Source organism: Stigmatopora nigra, chromosome 16 (genome assembly GCF_051989575.1).
Source record: "Stigmatopora nigra isolate UIUO_SnigA chromosome 16, RoL_Snig_1.1, whole genome shotgun sequence".
NCBI lineage: Eukaryota > Metazoa > Chordata > Actinopteri > Syngnathiformes > Syngnathidae > Stigmatopora > Stigmatopora nigra.
Window position 1 is genome coordinate 712,600 of NC_135523.1, and position 22,753 is coordinate 735,352.

A 22,753-nucleotide genomic window follows, 5' to 3' on the forward strand; every position below is an offset into this window, starting at 1 on the left:
ATGAAAGCCAAAGTGAATTGGAAAGCAAGCCATTGGTTGCCCGGGACGGCACAAGTCGTCCAATCTGGATGGAGGGGAGGAGATTTTTTAGCTGGTGGGCGTGGCCCCGTGACGTAGCCGGGCGTCCGGCCACTCCCGGCAGAGCAGCAAAGGCGCGCGCGTGAGTGACGCGTTGTGCGAGGAGCGTGCGCGTGTCCGTCCGTGCAGGTGGAGGCATGTAGCAAGCAGTACCTGAAGGCAGCACGTCGTCGCGCCTTCTTCTTCTTCTTCTTCTTCCTGACGTCGGCTGAACGAGCGGAAGAGGAGGAGGAGAAGGACGAGAAGGAAGGGAGGAAGGAGTAGAGGACGTGAGGACGCTTCCTTCCATCTTGAACGGCGGAGGAGGAAGAGGAGGAGGAGAAGAAGGAGGAGGAGGAGGTTGCGGTTCCGCCGCCATGGCGAGCGACTCCCCCGCGAGGAGCCTGGACGAGATCGACCTGTCTGCTCTTCGGGTGAGTCTAGCCGAACCGCCCATGTCCACCTGTCCTGTCTTCAAGGCTTGGCCTTCCAATCTGCACCCCCTCCCAAAACCCCAACCTACCAAGACCCCCCCCCATCCATCCCATTCCATTCCATCCCATTCCATCCCATCCTAAAGCTACATGATTCCATCCTGGCTTCCCCTCCTCTCACACAAGCGGTGTTATACATCTATCGCGCGCGTGACACACCGGGCCTCGCGCGTGCGCGTCGTCACACCTCCGAATGCTTGACTTGGCCCCACACGTGCACGCGCGCGCGTGCCGGCCATCCAGTTCCGCCATTTCGCGATGTTGTGGTCACATCGGCGGCGGCGGTGGTGACGGTGACGCGCCCGCGCACTCCTCAAGCTGAGGAATGTGTGGGCGAGCGCGTGTGCACGCGTGAGAAAGAACGGCACCTTGTGGCGCGTGCTCGTGACTCTCTTGATCGCAAATTGCACAACGAGTCTGGACGCGCAGGAGAAGGGTGCGACTGACTGACTGACTGACGCGTGCGTGCGTGCGTGTGAGAAATAGACACAAGCATGCACGCGCGTCTCCATCACTGAGGAGAAATTAGGTCACGGATGACACACATGCACGCACGTACACATGCACACTCCTGCACTTCCTGCTCTTTTTCTCATTCCTCACTTCCCTTTGTTGCTCCATCTGCGAGTCTTTCGCAAAGCTAGCAAGCTAGCTAGCTGCACATCCATGCTAATGTTGGTACCTGGGAGTGGGGTTGCCCGCTGGACCCCCCCCAAACACCTCCCCGGGCCCGGTCCAAACAGATAGGGGGTCTAGCGCCCTCCGTGGTGCCACCAACAACGATATCCACCTCACCTGTCGACTGTATTTTGCAGGATTGTTGACATTTGTGTGTTTTGCAGGACCCGGCGGGAATCTTTGAACTGGTGGAACTGGTCGGTAATGGGACCTACGGACAGGTTTACAAGGTAAGACCCCCGCTCAGGGTTTGGGAACCTTTGCCGGGGAGTTAGGGACCGTCTTAGTGTTTGGGGACGTCCACCTGGAGACTCTTGGGAGTCGGGAAGTGTGCCGGTGGCGCTTTGGAATGCGGCGGGGCCTGCATGCCCCGACACGGTGGCCCCCGACGCCGTTCTCCGACACACGTGTGCGACTTTTAGCGCCGATGTTTAAAGGCAGCGAGATAGCGAGGGCGGCGCGGGAAGAGCGATAAGCAAACAGAGATGCTATCACATCCTGCCTCCGTATCACTCTGTCAAGCTCAGGTCACCCGTGCTTTTCTCGCCGTTTTCCAATCGGTAACCAAAATATAGAGCCTTTCCCATATGATGGCGATCCAGGGGGGGCAAATGTGGCCCACCGCATCATTTTGCGGGTCTTTTTTTCCCATCAGGGTCGTCATGTCAAGACGGGCCAGCTGGCGGCCATCAAGGTCATGGACGTCACGGGAGTACGTATACCGCACGCCGACGCCGCCCGCCTGACGTACGTTGACGCCGACGGGGCGTTTGTTGCTCGCCGCAGGACGAGGAGGAGGAGATTAAAGCCGAGATCAACATGCTGAAGAAGTACAGCCACCACAGGAATATCGCCACGTATTACGGCGCCTTCATCAAGAAGAATCCTCCCGGCGTGGACGACCATTTGTGGGTGCGTACGCTGGCCGAGGACACTCGGCACCTCCAATGGGGGAAATCATGGTTTTTGTGTGGCCCCTCCCCCTCTTGCAGCTGGTGATGGAGTTCTGCGGCGCCGGCTCGGTGACGGATCTCATCAAAAACACCAAAGGCAATTCGCTGAAGGAGGAGTGGATCGCCTACGTGTGTCGGGAGATCCTGAGGGTGAGCGTCCGTCTGCGTGGAAACGGCGGACCGGTTTCAAAGCGTGCCGTGGCTCCGCCCCCGCCCCGTTCTTCCCGCAGGGTCTCACTCACCTTCACCAGCACAAGGTCATCCACCGCGACATCAAAGGTCAAAACGTGCTCCTGACCGAGAACGCCGAAGTCAAACTTGGTGAGTTGGCGACGGCGGTTTTGATGGCGGGCGCGTTGACCCGTTCCCGCCCTTTCAGTGGACTTTGGCGTGAGCGCTCAGCTGGATCGCACGGTGGGGAGACGTAATACCTTCATCGGGACGCCGTACTGGATGGCGCCCGAGGTCATCGCCTGCGACGAGAACCCGGACGCCACCTACGACTTTAAGGTAAGGGTCCGCCCCCGACTCCCGATTCCCGTCTCCTGACTCCCGACTCCTCCCACAGAGCGATCTGTGGTCGCTGGGCATCACGGCCATCGAGATGGCGGAAGGAGCGCCTCGTAAGTGTTCCGGCCTCGCCCACGCCGAGGTGGGGACGCTAAGCTAATGGTTCTGTTGCCCACCTGGCAGCTTTGTGCGACATGCATCCCATGAGAGCGCTCTTCCTCATTCCCCGAAATCCCGCCCCCAGACTCAAGTCCAAGAAGTGGTGAGTCGCACGGCCATTTTCCACTCTAAAACAATGTTTATTTTCATATATTTTTAGATTTTTTTTAACTAAAAACAGAAAAAAATGATTAAAAAATTGCAGTTATTGATTTAAAAGGGGGAAAATCGGGAAATGTAATACTCATTTATATCTATCATTTGTATTTGATTCTAAAACTGAAAGTGGGCACTCATGATTGACTTTTTCGGACCGCACAAAATGATGCGGCGGGCCAGATTTGGCCCCCGGGCCGCCACTTTGACACCCGTGGCGTCTAGTACTGCCACACGCACGCGCTTACGTGACATTTTGTTCCGAAGGTCCAAGAAATTCCAGTCGTTCATCGATAGCTGCCTGGTGAAGAGCCACGGTCAGCGTCCCGGGACGGAGCAGCTGCTCAAGCACCCCTTCATCCGCGAGCTACCCAACGAGCGGCAGGTGCGCATCCAGCTCAAGGACCACATCGACCGCACCAAGAAGCGTCGCGGGGAGAGGGGTGAGTCCGCAATCGCCAGATTTGGGGAAAAAAAGGCAGTACGGCGCCGTGCCACACGTGACCTCTGACCCCCAGACGAGACCGAGTACGAGTACAGCGGCAGCGAGGAGGAAGACGAAGAGCGGGATGTCGGGGAGCCCAGGTACGGCCGGCCCCGCCCACCCGGTCGCCCATCTTTGAGCCCGCCCTCTTTCCTCCCCGCAGCTCCATCATCAACATCCCTGGCGAGTCCACACTGAGGCGGGACTTCCTGCGCCTGCAACTGGCCAATAAGGAGCGCTCGGAGCTGATTCGCCGGCAGCAGCTGGAGCAGCAGCAGAACGAGGAGCACAAACGCCAACTGCTGGCCGAGAGGCAGAAGCGCATCGAGGAGCAGAAGGAGCAGCGCCGACGTCTGGAGGAGGTGAGTACTACCACTCCGTCCTCCTTTTTTGGACCTGACCTCAGCGTTTTTCCAGCAACAACGGCGCGAACGCGAAATGCGCAAACAGCAGGAGCGAGAGCAGAGGAGGAGGTACGAGGAGATGGAGCAGATTCGCCGAGAGGAGGAGAGACGCCATGCCGAGAGGGAGCAGGTAAATCTGGCCAGGGAAAGACCAAAACTCCTCTTCCTCCTGTCTCTTTGACGTCACTTGACGTCTCTCTTATACGCCTTCTTCTTCTTCTTCTTCTTCTTCTCCTTCTTCTCCTTCTTCTTCTTCTTCTGGGCGCCTGCGTTAGGAATACATCCGTAGACAACTGGAGGAGGAACAGAGGCAGCTGGAGATCCTGCAACAGCAGCTCCTGCAGGAACAGGCTTTGCTGCTGGTACAGTAAATTAGCCTGGACGGGGTGGGTCGGTTTAGGGGTGCCGGGGCTTTCTCTTCCTCCTATTCTGGCTTCAATTCTTTCGGTGGAGCTCAGTGCTGCCACCGGGCCCGTCGTGTCAACGCGCGGTACTGCAACGTGGAAGCCAAAAAGTCTAAATGAGATTTTTGGTGTCCAGGAGTACAAGAGGAAGCAAATCGAGGAGCAGCGTCAGGCCGAGCGTTTGCAGAGGCAGCTCCAGCAGGAGCGAGCGTACCTGGTGTCGCTTCAGCAGCAGCAACAGCAGCAGCAGGAGCCCCAGCAGCGCCCCCCGCAGGATAAGAAACAGCTCTACCACTACAAGGACCAGGCGCCCGGCGCCCTCAACGACAAGCCCGCATGGGCCAAGGAGGTACAGCGAGTAGTGGCCAATATATTATATATATGTATATTTTGAATTTGGCAACCCAGCCTAACTAAGTAAGGCTCCCCGTAGACTTGTGATGTAAAGTTGGCCCCGCCTACCGGGCGCCTCCCGACTCCACCCCCCCTTAGGTGATGCGTCGGGCGCAGAGCAACTCCCCTCGCGTGCCCCCCAAGAGGTACCACTCGTTTAGGCACATGCGAGACCCTACGCTGGACCCCCTCCTCCTGTTACCCGGCTACAAGCCCAACCGGCGCCGCCCGCCCTCTTACCCCGCCCACGTCAGCCCCTCCCGGGATCCGCTCGGCGTGCCGCGCATCCGGATCACCTTCACCCCGCCGGGGGCGGACCCTCGAGGCCGCAGTCCCGGCCGGCGGGTCAGTGGCGGCACCTGGCTAACCAATTCCGGCGAGACCCCGGCTAACCGGCTAACGCTTTCGGCGGGCGGCGGGGGTGTGGCTAACGCTTGGGGCAGGTGGCGGGCGGCGTTTTCCACTCTAACTCCACTGACCTCTAACTCCTGTTCTTGCCAGACTCGCTTGGAGCGGGATAAGTCGCCAAAGGCGGCGACCGGTCGCCGCTCAAATCAGACACTCCTCGCCGATTGGCACACGTTAACCCTTTCTAGGCCACGGCTTTGGATTTTGGCCTTTGATTGGATTAACGATGGACCAAAAAGAGTCACTTGACTTTGACACGTGGGCCAAAATGGCGGGGAGTGACCGAATCGGCGCCCCACGGGTCTATGGATGTCCCCCCCCTTGACGCTGTTCTCCCACGTTTCAGCACAAAGCGTCCAACCGGATCTCGGACCCGTCGCTGCCCCCCCGCTCCGAGTCCTTCGGCGGGGGCGCCATCCAGCAGGCCCGCACGCCGCCGACGCAGCGCGCCTTGGATCCGCAGGTGCGTCTCACCGCCCGTGGCTTTTTTTTTGTGGTTCTGGTTGGAGTAAAGACATTGATTGATTTATATCTGGGCCAGAGGTGGTTGTCACGCATGTTCTTCTCCTTTGCTTTCTTTCCTTCTCCTTCCTGTCCCCACTCGGCTTTGCATCTTTTTCCCCACCTGGCCACTCCCCCCTGGGACTGGGCGGGGCGTAGACGGCGCACCTGGTGCAGGTGAAGAGCCCGGGCCTGTCGGGCTCTCAGTCTCTATACGAGCCTCACGGGGTGTCGTCGTCCGCCCCGTCGCCCTCGCGCCCCCCCGTCCCCCGGCAGAACTCGGACCCCACCTCCGACACCCCTCCTCCTCCTCCCCTGCCTCTGGCGCGCCTGGCGCCCCCCCTGGACAAGCTGGACCGCGGCTCCTGGCTGCGGCAGGACGACGAGATGCCCCCCAAGGTCTCTGTCCCGCCACCTTTTGTCCCCTTAAATTCCTCGCTGCTCCTTCAAATAGTCTGGAAAATTCTTCATAATAATAATAATAACAATAATCCTAAATCCTCCAAAGTGTCAGGTTTAAGTGTTAAATGGATAAGAGGCAACTAAATTGTGAAAATAGCCCATTAGCATAGCAGGAAAGTTTATCCAAAGTGGACTATTATTGGCAAAGACTATCATGGGGCAACCCCGCCTTCTACTTGGTTGTCATGGTTACAATTCGGGCTCAAGTGTGGCTCACGGGCGGCTAGGTGGCTAGGAGGCTAGGTGGGTAGCTAAAGCTTTTGGGTTGACAAGACACAGTTGAAGTTGAAGCAGCGGGGGATGGGCTAACTAGCTGCACCTGATTGCAATTCACTGATTGCAACTACCTTCACTTTGTAACATACCAGAGTGGTAGAAATGTATCACACTGACTTACTTACTGCAACTAGGCTTTTATAACTTTTTACCTTTAACATCTACTAATTTTTAAGAGCTTAGCCCCCCGGGAAGCACGAGAATGTTATTGTCGTGCCATATACCAATGTACCTTGGCCAGCCTGATTTTGAGCCACTTTCTCTTCATTTACTAACACTATTTACTAAACACATTTCTAGCCAAGTACAAGTCACCCTAAGCCCCGCCCTTCTCTTGGACCGACCGCCTTTGTGTTTTTCCCCCCCCGGCCTGTCCAGGTCCCTCAGAGGACCACGTCCATCTCGCCCGCTCTGGTCAGGAAGAACTCTCCGGGCAACGGGCGTTCCGGGCGTTCCGGGGCGCACCCCGTCCGGGCCAGCAACCCCGACCTGCGCCGGACGGACGTCTGGGCCGCCGACGCCCCTCTCAAGAGGACCGGCAGCTCTTCCGGCTCCAGCACCCCCAGCTCGCAGGGGGGCTCCGCCGAGCGAGGTACCCCGACGGCGTCGCCCCGATCCCGTCCGCCGCTTACCCTCTTTTTTGGGCGGGGGCACTCGTAGCCAACGTGGCCGGGAAGCCCGAAGGCTCGCCGTCCGACGAGCCCAGAGACGACGGCGGCGACGCCTCTCGACCGGGTCGGCCCGCGGTGAGTTCGCCGTGGACATTGGGGTTCCGTCCCTTGACGCTAAAAGCGCCCCGGTTTTGCCGTCCCCCGCCAGGATCTGACGGCGTTGGCCAAAGAGCTCCGAGAACTGCGGCAGGGCGAAGAAAGCGCCCGCCCGCCCGTCAAGGTCACCGACTACTCTTCGTCCAGCGAGGAGTCTCGCAGCAGCGAAGACGAGGAGGGAGACGGCGAGGGCGGGGCTAGCGATGGGACCGTGGCCGTCAGCGACATCCCGCGCATCATGTGAGTCCACCGACCCGCCTCGCCACGAGAAAAACGGGACTCAATGCCGACGTCTTTAAGGCCGGCGGCCGGTCGGGGGTCACGTGAGTCACCTGGGATGACGGGGACGCGTGACCGCGTGGACGACGATGACGGCGGCGGGGACGGCACCCTGACCATGCGTGAGGTGAGCGTCATATTTTGATACTAGATAGTCTTTTGAATATTGGCCAACACGCTTGTTTTTTGGCAATAGTTCGGAATGGGCGGCGGCTCCAAGGCCTCCTTCACGCCATTCGTGGACCCGCGGGTGTACGGGACGTCCCCCACGGAAGAAGACGAGGAAGTGTCGGCTTCGGGTGAGGACTTCCGGCGTTGGTGGTTCAGGGGGCGTGGCCTTGACGGCGTACACGCTCCCTCAGCGCTGTTTGCCGACGAGCTGCTGAAGCAAGCGCGTCTGAACGAGGCCCGCAAGATCTCGGTGGTCAACGTCAACCCCACCAACATCCGCCCGCACAGCGACACGCCCGAGATCCGCAAGTACAAGAAGCGCTTCAACTCGGAGATCCTGTGCGCCGCGCTCTGGGGTGAGGACGGGCTCGCCGCGGGTCCCCCGGACGCCGTCCGACCTGACCTCTTTCCGCCACTAGGGGTCAACCTCCTGGTGGGCACGGAGAACGGCCTGATGCTGCTGGACCGTAGCGGGCAGGGCAAAGTTTACAACCTGATCAACCGCCGCCGTTTCCAGCAGATGGACGTCCTGGAAGGTCTCAACGTGCTGGTCACCATCTCCGGTGGGGAAAAAAACTTTTTAAGAGGATGAAGACCTTCTATTTTGGGCGTAAATGACGGCCATTGCGTCTCAGGCAAGAAGAACAAACTCCGCGTCTACTACCTGTCCTGGCTGAGGAACCGGATCCTCCACAACGACCCCGAGGTGGAGAAGAAGCAGGGCTGGATCACGGTGGGGGAACTGGAAGGATGCGTCCACTACAAAGTCGGTAAGGAGAAGGAAGCAGTGCTTAGATGGTGGGCGGGGCCTCGCCGTGCCCCGGTCGGATCTGACGTCCCGTCTCGCCCCGTAGTCAAATACGAAAGGATCAAGTTCTTGGTGATCGCCTTGAAGAACGCGGTGGAGATCTACGCCTGGGCTCCTAGGCCTTACCATAAGTTCATGGCCTTCAAGGTATCGCCCGCGTTAGAATCTCCGGCGTGGACGGCGAAAACATCTCATCTCTTTGTCAGTCTTTCACAGAGCTGCAACACCGCCCCCTGCTGGTGGACCTGACAGTGGAAGAGGGCCAGAGGCTAAAGGTCATCTACGGCTCCAACGCCGGCTTCCACGTGGTGGACGTGGACTCGGGGAGCCCTTACGACATTTACATCCCATCGCACGTGAGTGGCCAATGGCGTTGGGTGGGAGGCGGCCTGGGGACAGACCATTTTTAAAAGTTCTCTTACCGGCAGATTCAAGGTCAGGTGACGCCGCACGCCATCGTAGTCCTGCCCAAGACGGACGGCATGGAGATGCTGCTATGCTACGAGGACGAGGGCGTCTACGTCAACACGTACGGACGCATCACCAAAGACGTGGTGCTGCAGTGGGGCGAGATGCCCACCTCCGTGGGTACGAATCCCAGACAGAAATATAAATGCTCCAATCAGACAACCCCTTCCAGACACATTTTTTTTTCTTCCCGTAGCCTACATCCACTCCAATCAAATTATGGGCTGGGGCGAGAAGGCCATCGAGATCCGTTCGGTGGAGACGGGACACCTGGACGGCGTCTTCATGCACAAGCGAGCCCAACGCTTGAAGTTCCTGTCCGAGAGGAACGACAAGGTGAGTCGTCTCGGGTCCGTCCCAGGCACCCCCGTTGACTTCTGACCCGTTGACTTTCCGCCCCCCTCACCCCCCGACAGGTCTTTTTCGCCTCGGTACGATCCGGAGGAAGCAGCCAAGTCTTTTTCATGACCCTCAACAGAAGCTCCATGATGAATTGGTAACCCCGGTCAAGGGTGTATTGGGGGCGTGGCTTTAAAACTCATGGAAAAGTACAGATTGGAGTGGAGATGACCCATGACCTGACCGAGTCCACTTAAAAAAAAGTATGCTTGAGCACTCACTTGTTTGTTTTTGGCACGGGCCGCCCCAAAATGGTCGTCACGGATTTGTGCCTTTGCCCGGTTAGCCCGTGGGCGGAGTCAAAAGAGCCGTCCGTCAAACGGGTGCCCCATTTTGAACGTACCATCCAAAGAAAATGCGGTCACAAATGAGACAATGACGACATCATGTTGGGAAATTGATTTGTTCAAAAAAGTCACATGACCTCCTTTTACTGTTTTTTTTTCTTCATTCATTTTTGAATTTGTTCAACTTTGGCCCGGGTTTGGTTTTATTTCCGCCATTTGGGCTCACTCGCTCTGTATTTACAATGTATATTTGACTCTTTGAGTTCTAGAGAAAGACAAAAAAATAATACCATCAAAGTTTAGGAGTCTTTCTACCCATTAGAAGAAAATAGCTATAACACTTTCTAAAGAAAAGCATTGAAAAAAACAAGTCCACACTGTTTTTATTGTGATATTTGTATTTGAATTTTTGTAACGAGACTGTGAACGGCTGTCACTGATGAGTGCCATGCATGTGCGTGTGTTTTCACCTCATCATCTGGAATTGAAATGACCGACATCATCTAAGGATGCGCATCTGTGATGTTACCATTTGAAAATAAACCTCCTCTTCTTGTACAGCAACAGTATCTCGTTTTTCTTCCAAAAATGACACGCAAATAGTCCAAAAAACTGCCTGATGATGCCATTATTATGAGTTTTGGGAATCAATATATTATAAACATGTTTTAAACCAGCAACAGTCCACGAGCATTGCGCGCTTGCCCCTACTGGCAAGTTCTAAACCTACAGAGGACTGCCATCCATTGGGAAATACACTGTATTCACGCAGTGTCTGATGGGTTGCCATGTCGTTGTGCAACCTGGCATCCCGACGCGGGCACATAAAGTGCCCCTCCCTCACGCGCTCCTCGGCGGATGCTGCAGTAAGTTGTCCGCGCCTGCGCACTTTCGTTCCTCTTTTCCTAGGAAGGTAAGTGTGGCATGGCGCGTGTTTGTGCCTCGGGGGGGAAAAGAATGCGAATAACGGTCCCGAGCGTACGTAGCGGCGCCCGGGTAGACTACCGAAGAAGCCTTAGCCCGCTTGCGCGCGAGGCGAGCCGCCTCGCCGTTCGCCTCGGTCGGCACTCGGCCCAGCTCGGCGGCGGCGGCGAACTCGGAACTCAATGGGAGTCGAGCGGCAACGAGGCCTTCTGTCGCCAGAAGTCGCTTGTCATCGTCGCGGCTAACAGCCACGCTTCCATTTCATTACTCGCCGGTTCTCAGACCTCCGAACGACTCCCGCACGGCTCGGCCTTTGGACGCCTCGTAGACCAGGGCGCACTTTGCGAAGGGCGCCGCCGCCGTCGTATTTCGGGCGGAGACGTAATTGAATGAACGGATAAGGCGGCTAGCCGCACTTAGCATGGCGTCGCTAACTGACATAACGGGACTCCAGCTCCTCGCGTCGTTTGCGTTTTTCCGCACATCGAGTCCCAAACTTGGCTTATTTCCGCCCGGCGTCAGCGAGACAGCCGTACACGCCGTCAAAAGACGTTTGAGCAACACGCCCGGATTCAATAAATGTCTCGAAAATGGGACGAATTAAGAATTTTAAATTGGGGAGAAAAAAAACACAGGCCGGCTAACACCAGTTAGCATGTGCTAACGGAACGTGTTGGCATTCGACCTAAACTTCCTAATTGCTAACAAAAAACATGGCTCGCTTCCCCCAGTACTCGCGAATGAATATTTCTGCCTCGACGTCATTCACGTAGAGGATTAAAGTAAGAAAATAAGATAAGCCTAAAAAAAAGGGTGTAACAAGCGAGAAGCCTCGTGTTGACGCCAGCGTGTCGTCAGCACGTCCACGTTTCACTGTCACTAAAAAGACTTTTGGACACTTTTGTCCTCTCTAGGCCGATTTAGTCAAAGCTTGGCGTTAATGTCGACGTCATCTTTTGGCGTCGGAGGATGTATTTACTCCCTTAACCGCTATCGGTGTAATCCGCTCATTTTGCACCACCTTTTTAAAGTGGAAGAAAGACAGCTGGCAATCTTAAGTCATTTAGTCACAATAGTGGACTCTAATTTAAAGAGTTTACAATATGTGAAAGATTTATTTTGCACAGAAATGTTAAGTTTTCAAATCATATAACTCTGTACGGTAAACAAATAAGCACTTGAGCCAAATAATTGATTAGTTGAGACTTATTGGCAACTGTAGATGGCGGTAAATGCAAAAGGTGCAGTGTGTGTGTATTTAATGGTTGTATGTACTAGTTTTGAGTCCAAACTGACTATTTTTTGTTGGTTTTGCAGCAGCCCAGAAGCTTTGCAGCATGTCAGATCCTGAGCTGGAGTTCGGGGCCGTCGAGTCCGGCGCCTCGGCCACGTACCCCATGCAGTGCTCGTCTCTGCGCAAAAATGGCTTCGTGGTGCTCAAGGGCCGCCCCTGCAAGATTGTGGAGATGTCCACTTCCAAGACCGGAAAGCACGGTCACGCCAAGGTAACACCTGCAAAAACGTGGGTTTTGCCATTAACCTTTTCCTTTCCGATGAGATGACTTCATCTCTCAATGTACACAAAGCTTTAAAAATGTAGGCGTATCCCTGAGTACCTAAAAAGAGAAATATTCATGTGTATCTATAGATTCTGTACCGTTTTTAAATCCTAATTATTACTTTAGCGCACTGGTAATACTCAAATAAACCTTGTTTTAAATCTTTTATTTTAAAATGGGATATTAAGGGGTTTTAATCCAGTTCTTTGGATCCATTTATAGGAACAAAATGTATCTAAAATGGTCATATTGCTATTTTCTCACCTTTGTTTTTGTGTCATCCTTGACGATTTGTTGTTTTTCGTCACCTAGGTCAACCTTACTGGGATTGACATTTTCACCCAGAAGAAGTATGAAGACATGTGCCCCTCCACCCACAACATGGATGTCCCCTCCATCAAGAGGATAGACTATCAGGTAAAGTCCCCGTCCGTCCCCCACCCCGCCTCTCGATGCCGTTCCCATGCCAAAGATTAATTTTTTTGTGTCCGTGGCGGGAAATGCAATTTTTATCTGACGATGACGCAAAAACTAAACAGGGGCGGTGGGGGTTTAAACAAAAAGTGTCGGCTGAATTGTAACACGTCGGCGGTCGTCCCGGCAGTTGGTCAACATCAACGAGAACTTCATGTCCCTGATGGCCGACAACGGCGACGTCCGGGAGGACCTGCGCGTTCCCGATAACGAAGTGGGCAAGGAAATCGAGAGCAAGTTTGAGGCGGGCGACGAATTTATGGTGAGTTTTCCGTGGTGATCTCGGCCTGACGACGACGTCATCCCTAAGCGACCCCTCCCCTCACCACAGGTGACGGTGATGTCCGCCATGGGGGAGGAGTGCGCCGTGGCCACCAAGGTCCTGACCAACAAATAAGGAGAGGGACTTTGCCGCCCCGCCTGCCCTCCCGGCGAGCGATGCCGCCCGCAACCAGCCTCTTTGCATTTTCATTGGTTCTTCTGTCACCAAAGCCTCTCCGACAGCATCCCCCTCCCTCCTTCCCTCCCTCCCCAATCTATACCTAAAAGCCCCTCCCACCCTCCCTTCCGTGTTTTTGGCTCACGCTCCCCAACGCCGTGGGGAAAATGTGGCATTTTGGCCACTCTGTAGAAACGCATCCGTCGCTTAGTTTTGGCCCGGCGGCAGTATTGTTCGCTCTCCCGAATGATGTAATAGCAGCAGCGGGATTAAGCTTTTATCACTTTTTTTTTCAAGTTACTCTTTTCATTTGTAATCTTTTTTTCTTAGGGGGGGAAAGGGGTCTTCCGTAAGGTAGATCCGCCTGCTACACCGAGCCCGCCGTTTAGCGGCGGCAAGTTCTCGGGTGGCTTAAACTCCACCTCCCGTGACCTTTTGTTTCCGACCCCCGCGCGCTCGCTGGAGGCCCCCCCCCCCCCCATACACCACGACCCCCCCCCCCCCCCCATACACCACGACCCCCCCCCCCCCCCCCCCCCTTTCCTTCAGAACGGCCGGCCGGCCTGGGCGCACTCGCGGGCAGTCCGTCATCGGGCCCGATGCTAAACAAAAAGCAGTAGTGCTCTTTTTCTTCTTCTTCTTCGTCTTCTCTTCTTCTTTGTATTAGCCAAGAGGTGCGAGTGAAATGCAGTGTGAGCTTCAGACAAGTGGGAGGCGCTTTGCAGTGAGCTTTCTGTTTGAGGAACTCAAAAATCGGCTTGGGGAGGGTGGTGGCCGCAAACTTTTTGTTCACTCGAGGCCTTTGTCACCTGACTGGAGATGGCTGAAAATAAAATGTTGAAACAAACACCACATCCAAACTTGTCTTCTGTCTCCGTGGCAAATTTTCTCTTGCTATCCAAACACAATCAAAATGGAGTCATAGGTAGATGTACTATTTCTACTGGTCAATTTCAAATAATTGAATGGAAAATTCCAACTTTTTTTTAAAATGTTTGGTTTTAATCATCAAAATATTTGTTACTCAAATACTTATTCCCATATATCAGCAAAGTTAATATTGCTAAATTTTAATATTAGCCATTGTAAGCAATTGACTAGTATGATACCACATTGGAACCTTATCTTCAATACGATTTTGATTTAAAAACAAAATCGACATTGTTACATTTTGTCAAGCATTGTTTCATCAACGTCTGATGACTCATTTTCCAATGAAGGCCGCCTTGGAAAATGTTGCTTGTCCAGGAAACAAGCGAGCAGACTGCCTCTAGGTGTCGCTGTGATCTACTGCCTACAATGATGGTGGCCATTAAATCCACGCCTCGATTGGATCACTTCCTTAGCTTCCTTTCCGGTTTCTTTTCTCCAAAATGGCACCGGTAAGTTCCGTCTGTGCTTTAACGTTCAAGTTAATATACCTCTTTCCGCATATTTGCACACGAATACCCAGCGTGCCTTTGTTATTAACAAGTTAAAAAGCCGTGGGTTAATTTTGTGCCTACTTGGGCGCTTGTTAACTTTCAAAAGACGTCAAGCTAGCAAAGTTAGCCGACACGTGTTCTTGCCTAGTACACAAAGCTTCAGTATTTGCAATAAACGCTGCGTTGCCATATCTTACAATTAAAATGGCCCTTAGTGTAATTCATCTTTGTATTCTCGTTTTTATATATAAGTAACATTACCAAAACAGACTGTTTATGTTCGTGCCCTAATGTACAATCGGGCAGTTTTGCGCATGCGTACATGGTGCGTTCAAATGACTCATTCTGGGGCCCAGGGAACAAAGTTTTGCCAAATACATCAATCATTTTGAATACAATATATTCATTCAATTACCAATTGATGAAACATACTGTACAGAATCATCAGAAGAAGCCGTCTGTCAGCAAGAAGAGCAAAAAGGCCCCCGGCTGGAAGTTCAGCCTGGACCTGACCCACCCCGTGGAGGACGGCATCCTGGACTCGGCCAACTTTGTAAGCAAAAACCCCATCCGTCGCTCCTTTTTAGTCGTCGTCGTCGGGAAGGTTCGGCGGCTAACCTGGCAGACGGACTAGGGTGCCCTTCCCTAGGCCCGACCGCGCTAGGGTTCTCTTCCCTAGTGTGTCACTGCAATGTGTCCAATAGGAAATCTTCCTGAAAGAGCGCATCAAGGTTAACGGCAAGACCGGCAACCTCAACGGCGTCTCCGTCGGACGCGTCAAGAACAAAATCAACGTGGCGTCTGAGAAGCAGTTCTCCAAAAGGTGACGAGACGACCCCGGGCGGCGCCTCCCCGTTTCCGTGGCTTAACCTCACTCGTGCATTCCGCAGGTATTTAAAGTACCTGACCAAAAAGTACCTGAAGAAGAACAACCTGCGCGATTGGTTGAGAGTGGTGGCCTCCGACAAGGAGACGTACGAGTTACGCTACTTCCAGATTAGCCAGGATGATTCCGAGTCAGAAGCAGAAGACTAGGATATTCTCTTTGTTTAGCCTCATAATAAATTTGGCTTCATAAAAAGAACACTTCTTGGACTGTTTTTATTTCTATTTGAACGGTTTCCGGGATAGATTTATTCTTGGCAAAGATCTACTTAAAAGGACCGTGTTGGTCTCCCTAAACAACCGCTGGAGGGCGACAAATTTAGGGTACTAATGAACTGTTTACGTATTATGTATACTTTTCCAAAAAGTCACAAATTACACGTGAACACAGTAGAAGTTAACACAAAATGTAATACAGGTGTTTTTATGGATCGTTTTTTTTTAATAAACGGCCATTAAACTGAAGCCAATCCCTTTTGGGGGGTTAGGGTTGGATTGGATCTGGAAAAAAGTTGGTTTTAGGGCCACTTTTACAACTTATCAAAAACAAATGAAAAGTAAGAGATGGGCAAAGCAGGCTGGGAAAAAGGACTGGACGCCAATCGTCATCATCGCCATCTTCCTGTCACCTGACGCTTTGGCTCCGATTACCGGCAGAAGGCCAATGCTCTCTACGTGGCGTCGTCATCAGGTGAGTTTGAGTTTTTGTCTTTACAAAAAGTAACTCTTCTTCTTGGTGATGGCGGCTCTACATTTTTTCCACGTTGACTCCAAAGCTCTTCATGAATATTTGAGAGGGGAGTCTCGCTCGGCTGCACCAGGAAAAGAGACGACACTGGTTCCTTACGCTGACCTTCATTCCTGGACGTCTTCCTTTCAGCGCGTGGTAGCAGGTAAAAAGCGTCCAATAATTGTCATTTTTTAATCCATTTTTTCTGTGTTTTTAGTTCAAAAATCATTTTGTAAAGTCTAAAAAGATGTTTAAAAAAAGCTAAAATAAACATTGTTTTAGATCTATAAAAAAAAGAAATTTTTAGGCACTTTAATCAACGGCCAAATCAGCTGATCTGCTCCTCCTTTCCCGTTTACAGCGTCGTCCATACTCTTCGCCGGACGTCCTCGTTTCGCCGTATGGCGTCCCTCGTTGAGGCCTGGCGCGGCGCTCGCCGGCGGCTCCTGCGCACCAAGCCGGCTCCGGTGGCGACGGGTTGCCCCGCCCAGGACGGCGAGGCCGGGCTGGCCAAAGTGCTGAGCGCCACGGACCTGGTGTCGCTGGGGGCGGGCAGCTGCGCGGGCACCGGCATGTACGTGGTGGCCGGCCTGGTGGCCAAGACGCTGGCCGGGCCGGGCGTGGTCCTGTCCTTCGCGGCGGCGGCGGGCGCCTCCCTCCTGTCGGGCGCCTGCTACGCCGAGTTGGGCGTGCGCGTGCCCCGCACGGCCGGTTCGGCCTACGCCTACAGCTACGTGACGGTGGGCGAGTTGGCCGCCTTCCTCATCGGCTGGAACCTGATCCTGGAGTACCTGATCGGCACGGCCGCCGGGGCCTCGGCGCTCAGCGCCGCCTTGGATTCGCTGGCCGGCGGCGCCGTCCGCCGCTACGCCGCCGCGCGGCTGGGCGGGCTCTCGGCGCTAGGTGAGTACGTCCTCCGGCTTGGTCCTCCCGCGGGCCGGTCTGACGGCCCGCTCGCAGGCGGGGGCCCGGGCGACCCTCCCGACCCGCTGGCCGCGCTGATCGTGCTGCTGACGGCGCTGGTGGTGGCCCTGGGCGCGCGCAACTCGGCGGCCCTCAACAACGTCCTGAACGCCGTCAACGCGGCGGCTTGGGCCTTCGTGGTCCTGGCCGGCCTCTTCTTTGTCTCCACCCGCAACTGGGAGGAGGACGGCGGCTTTCTGCCCTTCGGCTGGTCGGGGGTGAGTCGTGGTGGACTCCGCCTCCGGCAAAAGCGCCAGGAGACTCACTCCGCCCATCAGGTGATGCAAGGCGCGGCCACCTGTTTCTACGCCTTCATCGGTTTCGACATCATCGCCACCACGGGAGAAGAAGCGCGGGAGCCGGCCAGCTCCATCCCGTACGCCATCGCCGCCTCGCTGGCCACGTGTCTGCTGGCCTACGTGTCGGTAAGGGCTGAAAAGCGTCCAAAATGACCATTATTTTCTTTCAAAATTGCCCTAAACCCACTTTTGTCCCCGTGAGGTGAGCGTGGTCCTGACCCTGGCCGTGCCGTACCGGCTCATCGACGGCTCGGCGCCCCTGATGGGCATGTTCGCGGCCCACCACTTCCGCTGGGGCCAGTACGCGGCGGCGGCCGGCTCGGTGGCCGGCCTAAGCGTCTCGCTGCTGGGCTCGCTCTTCCCCATGCCGCGCATCATCTACGCCATGGCCTCGGACGGGCTCTTGTTCAGGTGAGGACGGCCCGGTGGCGTTTTGCCCCGTCCCGTTTAACTCCACCCCCGCCCAGGTGCCTGTCTCACGTGTGGGCTCGCACACGAACGCCGGCGGCGGCCTGCGCGCTTTCCGGCCTTTTGGCCTCCGTCCTGGCGCTGGTGGTGAGTCTGCGCGAGCTGATCCAGATGATGTCCATCGGCACGCTGCTGGCTTACTCTCTGGTCAGCGTTTGCGTGCTGCTGCTACGCCACCGACCCGACGACGACGACCTCCACCGTGAGTCTCTCTTTGGTCGACAGGTGGCCCCGCCCCCTCAGCCCGCCCCCTCAGCGCTCTTTTACCTTCAGACTCCGCCGCCGACGACCAAGACGAGACGCCCGACTTCCACGAAGAGAAGCCGGCCCCCGTAGCTCGCCTGCGGGCCGTTCTGGGCGTCCCCCCGCCGGGGGCCCGGCCCACGGAGGCCAGCGCCGGCACGGCCGCCCGCTGCACGCTAGCCTATCTGGCCCTGTCCTTCATCCTGTGGGGCGCGGTGGTCCTGGGCCCGGGGGGAGCGGCCGGCGCCGCCCTGTGGGTCCCGGCGGCGGCCGGCCTGGCGGCGCTCTTGCTGATACTTCTGCGGCAGCCGCGTAGCGGGCGGCGCTTGGCCTACGCGGCGCCGTGCGTGCCCTTCCTTCCGGCCGCCGCCATCTTGGTCAACAGCTACTTCATGCTCAAGTTGTCGGCGCTCACCTGGGCTCGCTTCGCCGTTTGGTGCGCGCTAGGTACGAAGAGAGACGGGAAGGAAGTCCGCCAAAGACGGCGTGCTTCATTTTGAAGGAGGTAGGCCGACTCGGAGCCGTCCAACTTTTGCTTTTGTTTCCAAGGCCTGCTGATCTACGGCGGCTACGGCGCGTGGCACAGCTCGCTGGAGCTGAGCGCCCGGCAAGAGGAGGCCGGGGCCAGCTCCTACCGACGCTTCGACGACCACCTGGACGACGAAGACCCCCGCGGGCCTTTCGGCTACGACCCAGGGGACGACGACGGGTCCTCAGGCTATCAAAACGGGGCGTACGAACAGAACCGTGACGACGACGTTGGGTACCAAAGAGGAGGAAGCTGGGAGAAGGAAGGCGGTGGCTCCTGTATGGAGGAAAGCAAAAATTGAGAGAAACATCAAAAAACAAGGATCCTCCTCCCCTCGGAGCCCAGACAATCATTTGAATAAATGTAAGATCTTAATGTATCATGAGTCATTGTCATTCATTTGAATCATGTCAATCAGCTCGCAAGCTCTGGTGTTTGATTTTGTAAAAAAAACCTTCAAAGATGATTCTTATATGCATCCCTTTTTTTTTAATGATATCCTTACTAAACAACTTAAAATCCTTAAATCTTTCATCGATTCAGTCATTTTCCATACCGCTTTTTTCCGCAGGGGGCGCAGGAATGCTGTCAGCCAATCCCGGCCAACTATGGCTTGCCAGCCAATCACAGGGCTCGGAAACAACAACGCGCTGATTAACCTCAAGTTACTTCAGGTGGTGTGGCCAGGCACGCTGTAACTCCGAACTACCCACGCACGCCAGTCAGGTAAAAATAATGATTATATCATTTATTTTAATGTCTTACGAGTTACTTTCTTGTCATACCGAACAAGTGTGCCTTTATTTTGATATCTTAAGAGTTGCTTACTTACTATAGTGAACTAATGTGCGTTTATTTTGGCTGAAGATCGCCATGTTGAGCTCCGTCCGCTAAGCAAGCAAGGGTTAAGGTTAAACCGTAAAGCTTAAATTCTAATGTTATTTTGGGTAAATGGTGTATTGTGCACGTATTCATAAGAACCGAGTGGTGTTCTCAACGTGGTGGTTATTGTGACGACGGGATTCCAACTGTCTTTTTCGTGGAAATATCACGCTAATGAGCGATTAGCACTGGCTAATAGCAGGGAGTCCACGTAGTACTTTATTGTGGATGCTAAATGAAGGCGAGTTAAGCTAATGTTCTTACTGCTAGGATTTTAAAAATACACGTATTTGTCGGTGCGAATGGGCTCAATGTTTTGCCCAAATGTGAGTGATTTCCACATTGTATGGCCTGCACTTGTTGTAGTGTCTGTACTTGATGGAATTAAGGTTATACATGTTTGTTTAGAAAGCAGACTAAACTCTGAACCTATGTGTTTTTTTCAGCTGTGGTCCAAAAGTTGACGGACATCTTCCTGGTGGACATCGGCTCATCGACACCTCCGGGACACCAAAGTGAAGTTCAACCTGGTGAGTGCAAAATATGACATACTTTGCTAAAGAACTTCATTCATTTATTGGAACATTTTCTCAGAAAAAAATAGACAATGTATAACAAGTCCTTAATCATCAAAAAATGACAATGTATAGTAAGGTTTTTATTTATTTATAAAAAAAACGACTTGGTATATTAAGTTGTTTTCTTTAATCAACAACAAAGTATAGTAAGGCTTTATTTCTTTAAAAAAAACAACATAGTATAGTAAGGCTTTTTCTTTAAATGAATGACAGTACGTCTTTAAAAAAATACAATGTATAGTAAGCCTGATCTCATTTTCTGAACCGCTTTATCCCCATTAAGGTAGCGGGGGTGCTGGTGCCAATCCCAGCTGTGTCTGGGCCAGTGGCGGCGGACATCTTGAATCAGTGACCAGACTATCTTCGGGTAGAAGGAGAAGGACAACCACGCAAACTGTAAAGTAAGTATTTTTTCCTTAAAAATGACCATTTATAGTAAGGCTTTTCTTCTTATAAAATGACTATGTATAGTAAGGCTTTTTTTCTTGTAAAATAGGAGAAGAAAGGGGTGCAGCCAGCCAACCGACCGATGGACGACCAACGCTGACTGGCCAAGTAAAGACCTGCATGCCTATGTATTTTGGACCAATAAAAGTTTTTTTGGGAAAATATACAATGTCTTAGATTTTTTTTGTTAAAATTTTATTTTTTATAGTTTGTTTTAGCAAAAGGTAAAGTCCCTGACGTCGCAGGTGGCTCTCCCCGCCGAAGGCGGGGAGAGTCACCAAGAATTCATTTCTGAGAATTCATTTCTGAGTGCCCGCTCCGGGAAGCGAACCAGCGTCCACCTGGGCGGTAGGCGCATACTCTACCTTTGCTCTATGTGAACCATCCCACCCTCCCACTAACATCCGCCGCCCAAGTATTTTCTTTTAGAGCCCGATCGAAAAATTTGACTAAGTGTTTAAGCCACACCCACAAAAAAAAAAGAGAAGTAAAGTCCGGTTCACTCAGTTTTTATTTGACATGAAAAGTGAAAAGTTGAAATTAAAGTTGGATTCCAAGCGATGACTTTTTCTAAGTCAGCCACCTGCTCACCTGGACATCAGCGCCATCCGCAGGAGAGTCTAAGAAAAACAAAAAAGAAAAATGATTATGTGCACAGCAAGATGTATGTCTACTTATGTCAACTTACTTTTTCTATGTCTTCACGAGTACTCACTCTACACGCTTTGGGAAACTTTTTGGTTGGAAGAGGAGTGTCCATCCCACAAGTCATCATCCATTGTTGCCTTTGTCACCAATCTGAAAAAATAAAAATGAAAGTTGAAAGCAAAGTATATCTTGTTGTATTATGTTACCTTGACTTTTATTTATAAGATTTTTTTTTCATCTAAAAAGATGTGGCAATGAACACACTATGATCGCTGCAATAAAGCGAGACATACCAAGTCAATACCAAGGCAATCAATAAGCCTTACTACATATACTATGTCATATTTTTAAAATAGCCTTACTATATATACTATGTCGATTTTTACAGGAAAAGGCCTTACTATACTATGTCGTTTTTAAAGAAAAGGCCTTACGATACTATGTCGTTTTTAAAGAAAAGGCCTTACTATACTATGTCATTATTTTTAAGAAAAAAAAAGTTACTAGACCAGTGGTGTCAAAAATACGGCCCGCGGGCCGGATCCGGGCCGTCTTGTAGTTTGGTACGGCCCGGGGAAGAAAGCTGCATTTGTATAAAAAAATATGAATTTTCTTTAAAAATTTGTGGTTCTTGTATTATCCGCGCAGTGTTTTAGTAGGTGCAGACAACATGAATTGACATTTATTTACGTTCTTATGTTATTCTCTTGTTCATAATATATTGTCCATAATGTAAAACGAAAATTATGTTAATAAACATTTTGATAATTTACTCATTCTTTGCACTAACTATTAGTATTAGTGATGAATACAAAGGAAAAAAAGTGGGCTTATTGTTAGTTCTATGTCATTTTGCAATGAGTTTACTAGTCCGGCCCGCAGACCAAAGGGAGTTTGACACCCCAGGAAACTAGACTATGTCGTTTTTAAAAGAAAAAAAAGTCTTACTATATATGGCCATTACAAAAAAATAAATGAATGAATCAAGTGGTCAGATATCACCAAAATTACTGGAGTGTCTTTCCACAATTAGGATTTTGGTTTTAAGACTAGTGGTCTCTTAAGAAATTACAACTTGGAAAAGTCATCATTGAGTCGTCTTACTTTCTGTCCTTTGAAACGATGCAAAAACACTAAACGCAATTGGATTTGGAGATATTATGACTAAATAGGTGAAACTATATCTTTAGAGAAGCTAGCAATGTAGAAAACGTGAGCATTTCTTACCTTTGCTGCGCCATGCGTCGAGTGAACAAAAATCAGCCAAAGTCAAAAACAACAACTTCTTGGTCAACTTGTGTTCATGCCTTTTAACAAGCGTGTTTTGGTTGAAACTTCCCCAAATGAGGCCGTTTAGATCATGCGGTTAAAAACCTAAAAAGACGTTTACAAACAAAACAAAGCAAACACGTTAACGAAAAGCGTGTTTTTCCATGGTCTCTTCCGGTTCGCTTCACTTCCGGCTCAACAATGTGATGTCATTCAGGTAACGCCCTCGACTTCTTTTTCTTTTTTTGATTTGGCCGTTAGGCTCTGGCAACCCACACCACTTTTTTCCAGCTTGTTCAATATTAAAGTGGATAAAGCATTTTCTATCCAAAAAAGACATTTTCTTTTAAATAGAGACGACTGTGTGTCGTCAAGACTTTCCAATACTTAAGTTTAAAAGTGTGGTTCCTTAGTGGTGTAGAGGTTCCCTCACCTGCCTTGCATGCAGGCAATTGTGGTTCAAATCCCAGTTGG

At 52.4% G+C, this 22,753-nt stretch overlaps 4 protein-coding genes and 2 long non-coding RNA genes across 10 annotated transcripts; 5 read left to right on the forward strand and 1 right to left on the reverse strand.

Annotated features, from left to right (window-relative positions):
- Positions 1 to 136: 136 nt before the first annotated feature.
- LOC144209275 (TRAF2 and NCK-interacting protein kinase-like) lies at positions 137 to 10,082 on the forward strand. 2 transcript variants are annotated; one of them, XM_077735486.1, is made up of 31 exons: positions 137 to 491; positions 1,394 to 1,459; positions 1,885 to 1,941; positions 2,016 to 2,141; positions 2,222 to 2,332; positions 2,413 to 2,503; positions 2,562 to 2,692; positions 2,751 to 2,805; positions 2,876 to 2,954; positions 3,275 to 3,450; positions 3,526 to 3,592; positions 3,655 to 3,853; positions 3,909 to 4,025; positions 4,171 to 4,257; positions 4,436 to 4,648; positions 4,792 to 5,037; positions 5,447 to 5,563; positions 5,761 to 6,000; positions 6,718 to 6,931; positions 7,000 to 7,085; positions 7,159 to 7,346; positions 7,407 to 7,512; positions 7,582 to 7,684; positions 7,748 to 7,912; positions 7,976 to 8,119; positions 8,192 to 8,326; positions 8,411 to 8,511; positions 8,571 to 8,720; positions 8,793 to 8,952; positions 9,029 to 9,168; positions 9,249 to 10,082. In XM_077735486.1, the coding sequence occupies exons 1-31, from the start codon at positions 435 to 437 to the stop codon at positions 9,330 to 9,332; spliced, it is 4,011 nt and encodes a 1,336-aa protein (XP_077591612.1). In that variant the 5' UTR covers positions 137 to 434; the 3' UTR covers positions 9,333 to 10,082. The 2 variants fall into 2 exon arrangements, with proteins under 2 accessions (XP_077591612.1, XP_077591613.1); XM_077735487.1 differs by lacking the exon at positions 4,171 to 4,257.
- Positions 10,083 to 10,292: 210 nt separating this feature from the next.
- Positions 10,293 to 13,378, forward strand: eif5a (eukaryotic translation initiation factor 5A). 2 transcript variants are annotated; one of them, XM_077735517.1, is made up of 5 exons: positions 10,293 to 10,431; positions 11,760 to 11,947; positions 12,314 to 12,418; positions 12,606 to 12,737; positions 12,807 to 13,378. In XM_077735517.1, exons 2-5 carry the CDS (start codon positions 11,780 to 11,782, stop codon positions 12,870 to 12,872), a joined length of 471 nt encoding a protein of 156 aa, XP_077591643.1. In that variant the 5' UTR covers positions 10,293 to 10,431; positions 11,760 to 11,779; the 3' UTR covers positions 12,873 to 13,378. The 2 variants fall into 2 exon arrangements, with proteins under 2 accessions (XP_077591643.1, XP_077591642.1); XM_077735516.1 differs by lacking the exon at positions 10,293 to 10,431 and adding an exon at positions 11,650 to 11,683.
- Positions 13,379 to 14,249: 871 nt separating this feature from the next.
- On the forward strand, positions 14,250 to 15,422 carry rpl22l1 (ribosomal protein L22-like 1). Its single transcript, XM_077735519.1, has 4 exons — positions 14,250 to 14,296; positions 14,778 to 14,891; positions 15,043 to 15,161; positions 15,229 to 15,422. Exons 1-4 carry the CDS (start codon positions 14,288 to 14,290, stop codon positions 15,371 to 15,373), a joined length of 387 nt encoding a protein of 128 aa, XP_077591645.1. The 5' UTR covers positions 14,250 to 14,287; the 3' UTR covers positions 15,374 to 15,422.
- A 932-nt stretch (positions 15,423 to 16,354) lies between these two features.
- LOC144209937 (putative cationic amino acid transporter) lies at positions 16,355 to 18,785 on the forward strand. Its single transcript, XM_077736508.1, has 7 exons — positions 16,355 to 16,856; positions 16,914 to 17,134; positions 17,195 to 17,341; positions 17,418 to 17,626; positions 17,683 to 17,885; positions 17,927 to 18,373; positions 18,476 to 18,785. Exons 1-7 carry the CDS (start codon positions 16,355 to 16,357, stop codon positions 18,754 to 18,756), a joined length of 2,010 nt encoding a protein of 669 aa, XP_077592634.1. The 3' UTR covers positions 18,757 to 18,785.
- A 324-nt stretch (positions 18,786 to 19,109) lies between these two features.
- On the forward strand, positions 19,110 to 20,658 carry LOC144209296 (uncharacterized). Of its 3 annotated transcripts, XR_013329075.1 has the most exons (5): positions 19,110 to 19,181; positions 19,784 to 19,867; positions 20,199 to 20,311; positions 20,412 to 20,470; positions 20,571 to 20,658. It is a non-coding gene; the product is annotated as an uncharacterized LOC144209296 (long non-coding RNA). The 3 variants fall into 3 exon arrangements; XR_013329076.1 differs by having other exon boundaries at positions 20,199 to 20,316; positions 20,412 to 20,629; XR_013329074.1 differs by having other exon boundaries at positions 19,111 to 19,181; positions 20,412 to 20,627.
- A 201-nt stretch (positions 20,659 to 20,859) lies between these two features.
- On the reverse strand, positions 20,860 to 22,724 carry LOC144209298 (uncharacterized). The gene is made up of 2 exons (XR_013329078.1): positions 22,238 to 22,724; positions 20,860 to 21,160 (listed from the first exon to the last, which is right to left on the reverse strand). It is a non-coding gene; the product is annotated as an uncharacterized LOC144209298 (long non-coding RNA).
- Between the last annotated feature and the right edge of the window lie 29 nt (positions 22,725 to 22,753).

Bases quoted from the DNA above. Each gene is read 5' to 3' on its own strand.
- rpl22l1 (XM_077735519.1), top strand. The intron at 14,892-15,042 runs GTAAGCAAAAAC...TGTGTCCAATAG, and splicing joins TCCTGGACTCGGCCAACTTT to GAAATCTTCCTGAAAGAGCG. The intron at 15,162-15,228 runs GTGACGAGACGA...TGCATTCCGCAG, and splicing joins GAGAAGCAGTTCTCCAAAAG to GTATTTAAAGTACCTGACCA.
- LOC144209275 (XM_077735486.1), top strand. From the start codon at position 435: ATGGCGAGCGACTCCCCCGCGAGGAGCCTGGACGAGATCGACCTGTCT. The intron at 2,142-2,221 runs GTGCGTACGCTG...CCCCTCTTGCAG, and splicing joins GCGTGGACGACCATTTGTGG to CTGGTGATGGAGTTCTGCGG. The intron at 7,513-7,581 runs GTGAGCGTCATA...TTTTGGCAATAG, and splicing joins GCACCCTGACCATGCGTGAG to TTCGGAATGGGCGGCGGCTC.
- LOC144209937 (XM_077736508.1), top strand. From the start codon at position 16,355: ATGGCGTCCCTCGTTGAGGCCTGGCGCGGCGCTCGCCGGCGGCTCCTG. The intron at 17,135-17,194 runs GTGAGTCGTGGT...TCCGCCCATCAG, and splicing joins TGCCCTTCGGCTGGTCGGGG to GTGATGCAAGGCGCGGCCAC. The intron at 17,886-17,926 runs GTGAGTCTCTCT...CCGCCCCCTCAG, and splicing joins CGACGACGACGACCTCCACC to CCCGCCCCCTCAGCGCTCTT.
- eif5a (XM_077735516.1), top strand. The intron at 12,419-12,605 runs GTAAAGTCCCCG...TCGTCCCGGCAG, and splicing joins TCAAGAGGATAGACTATCAG to TTGGTCAACATCAACGAGAA. The intron at 12,738-12,806 runs GTGAGTTTTCCG...CCCTCACCACAG, and splicing joins AGGCGGGCGACGAATTTATG to GTGACGGTGATGTCCGCCAT.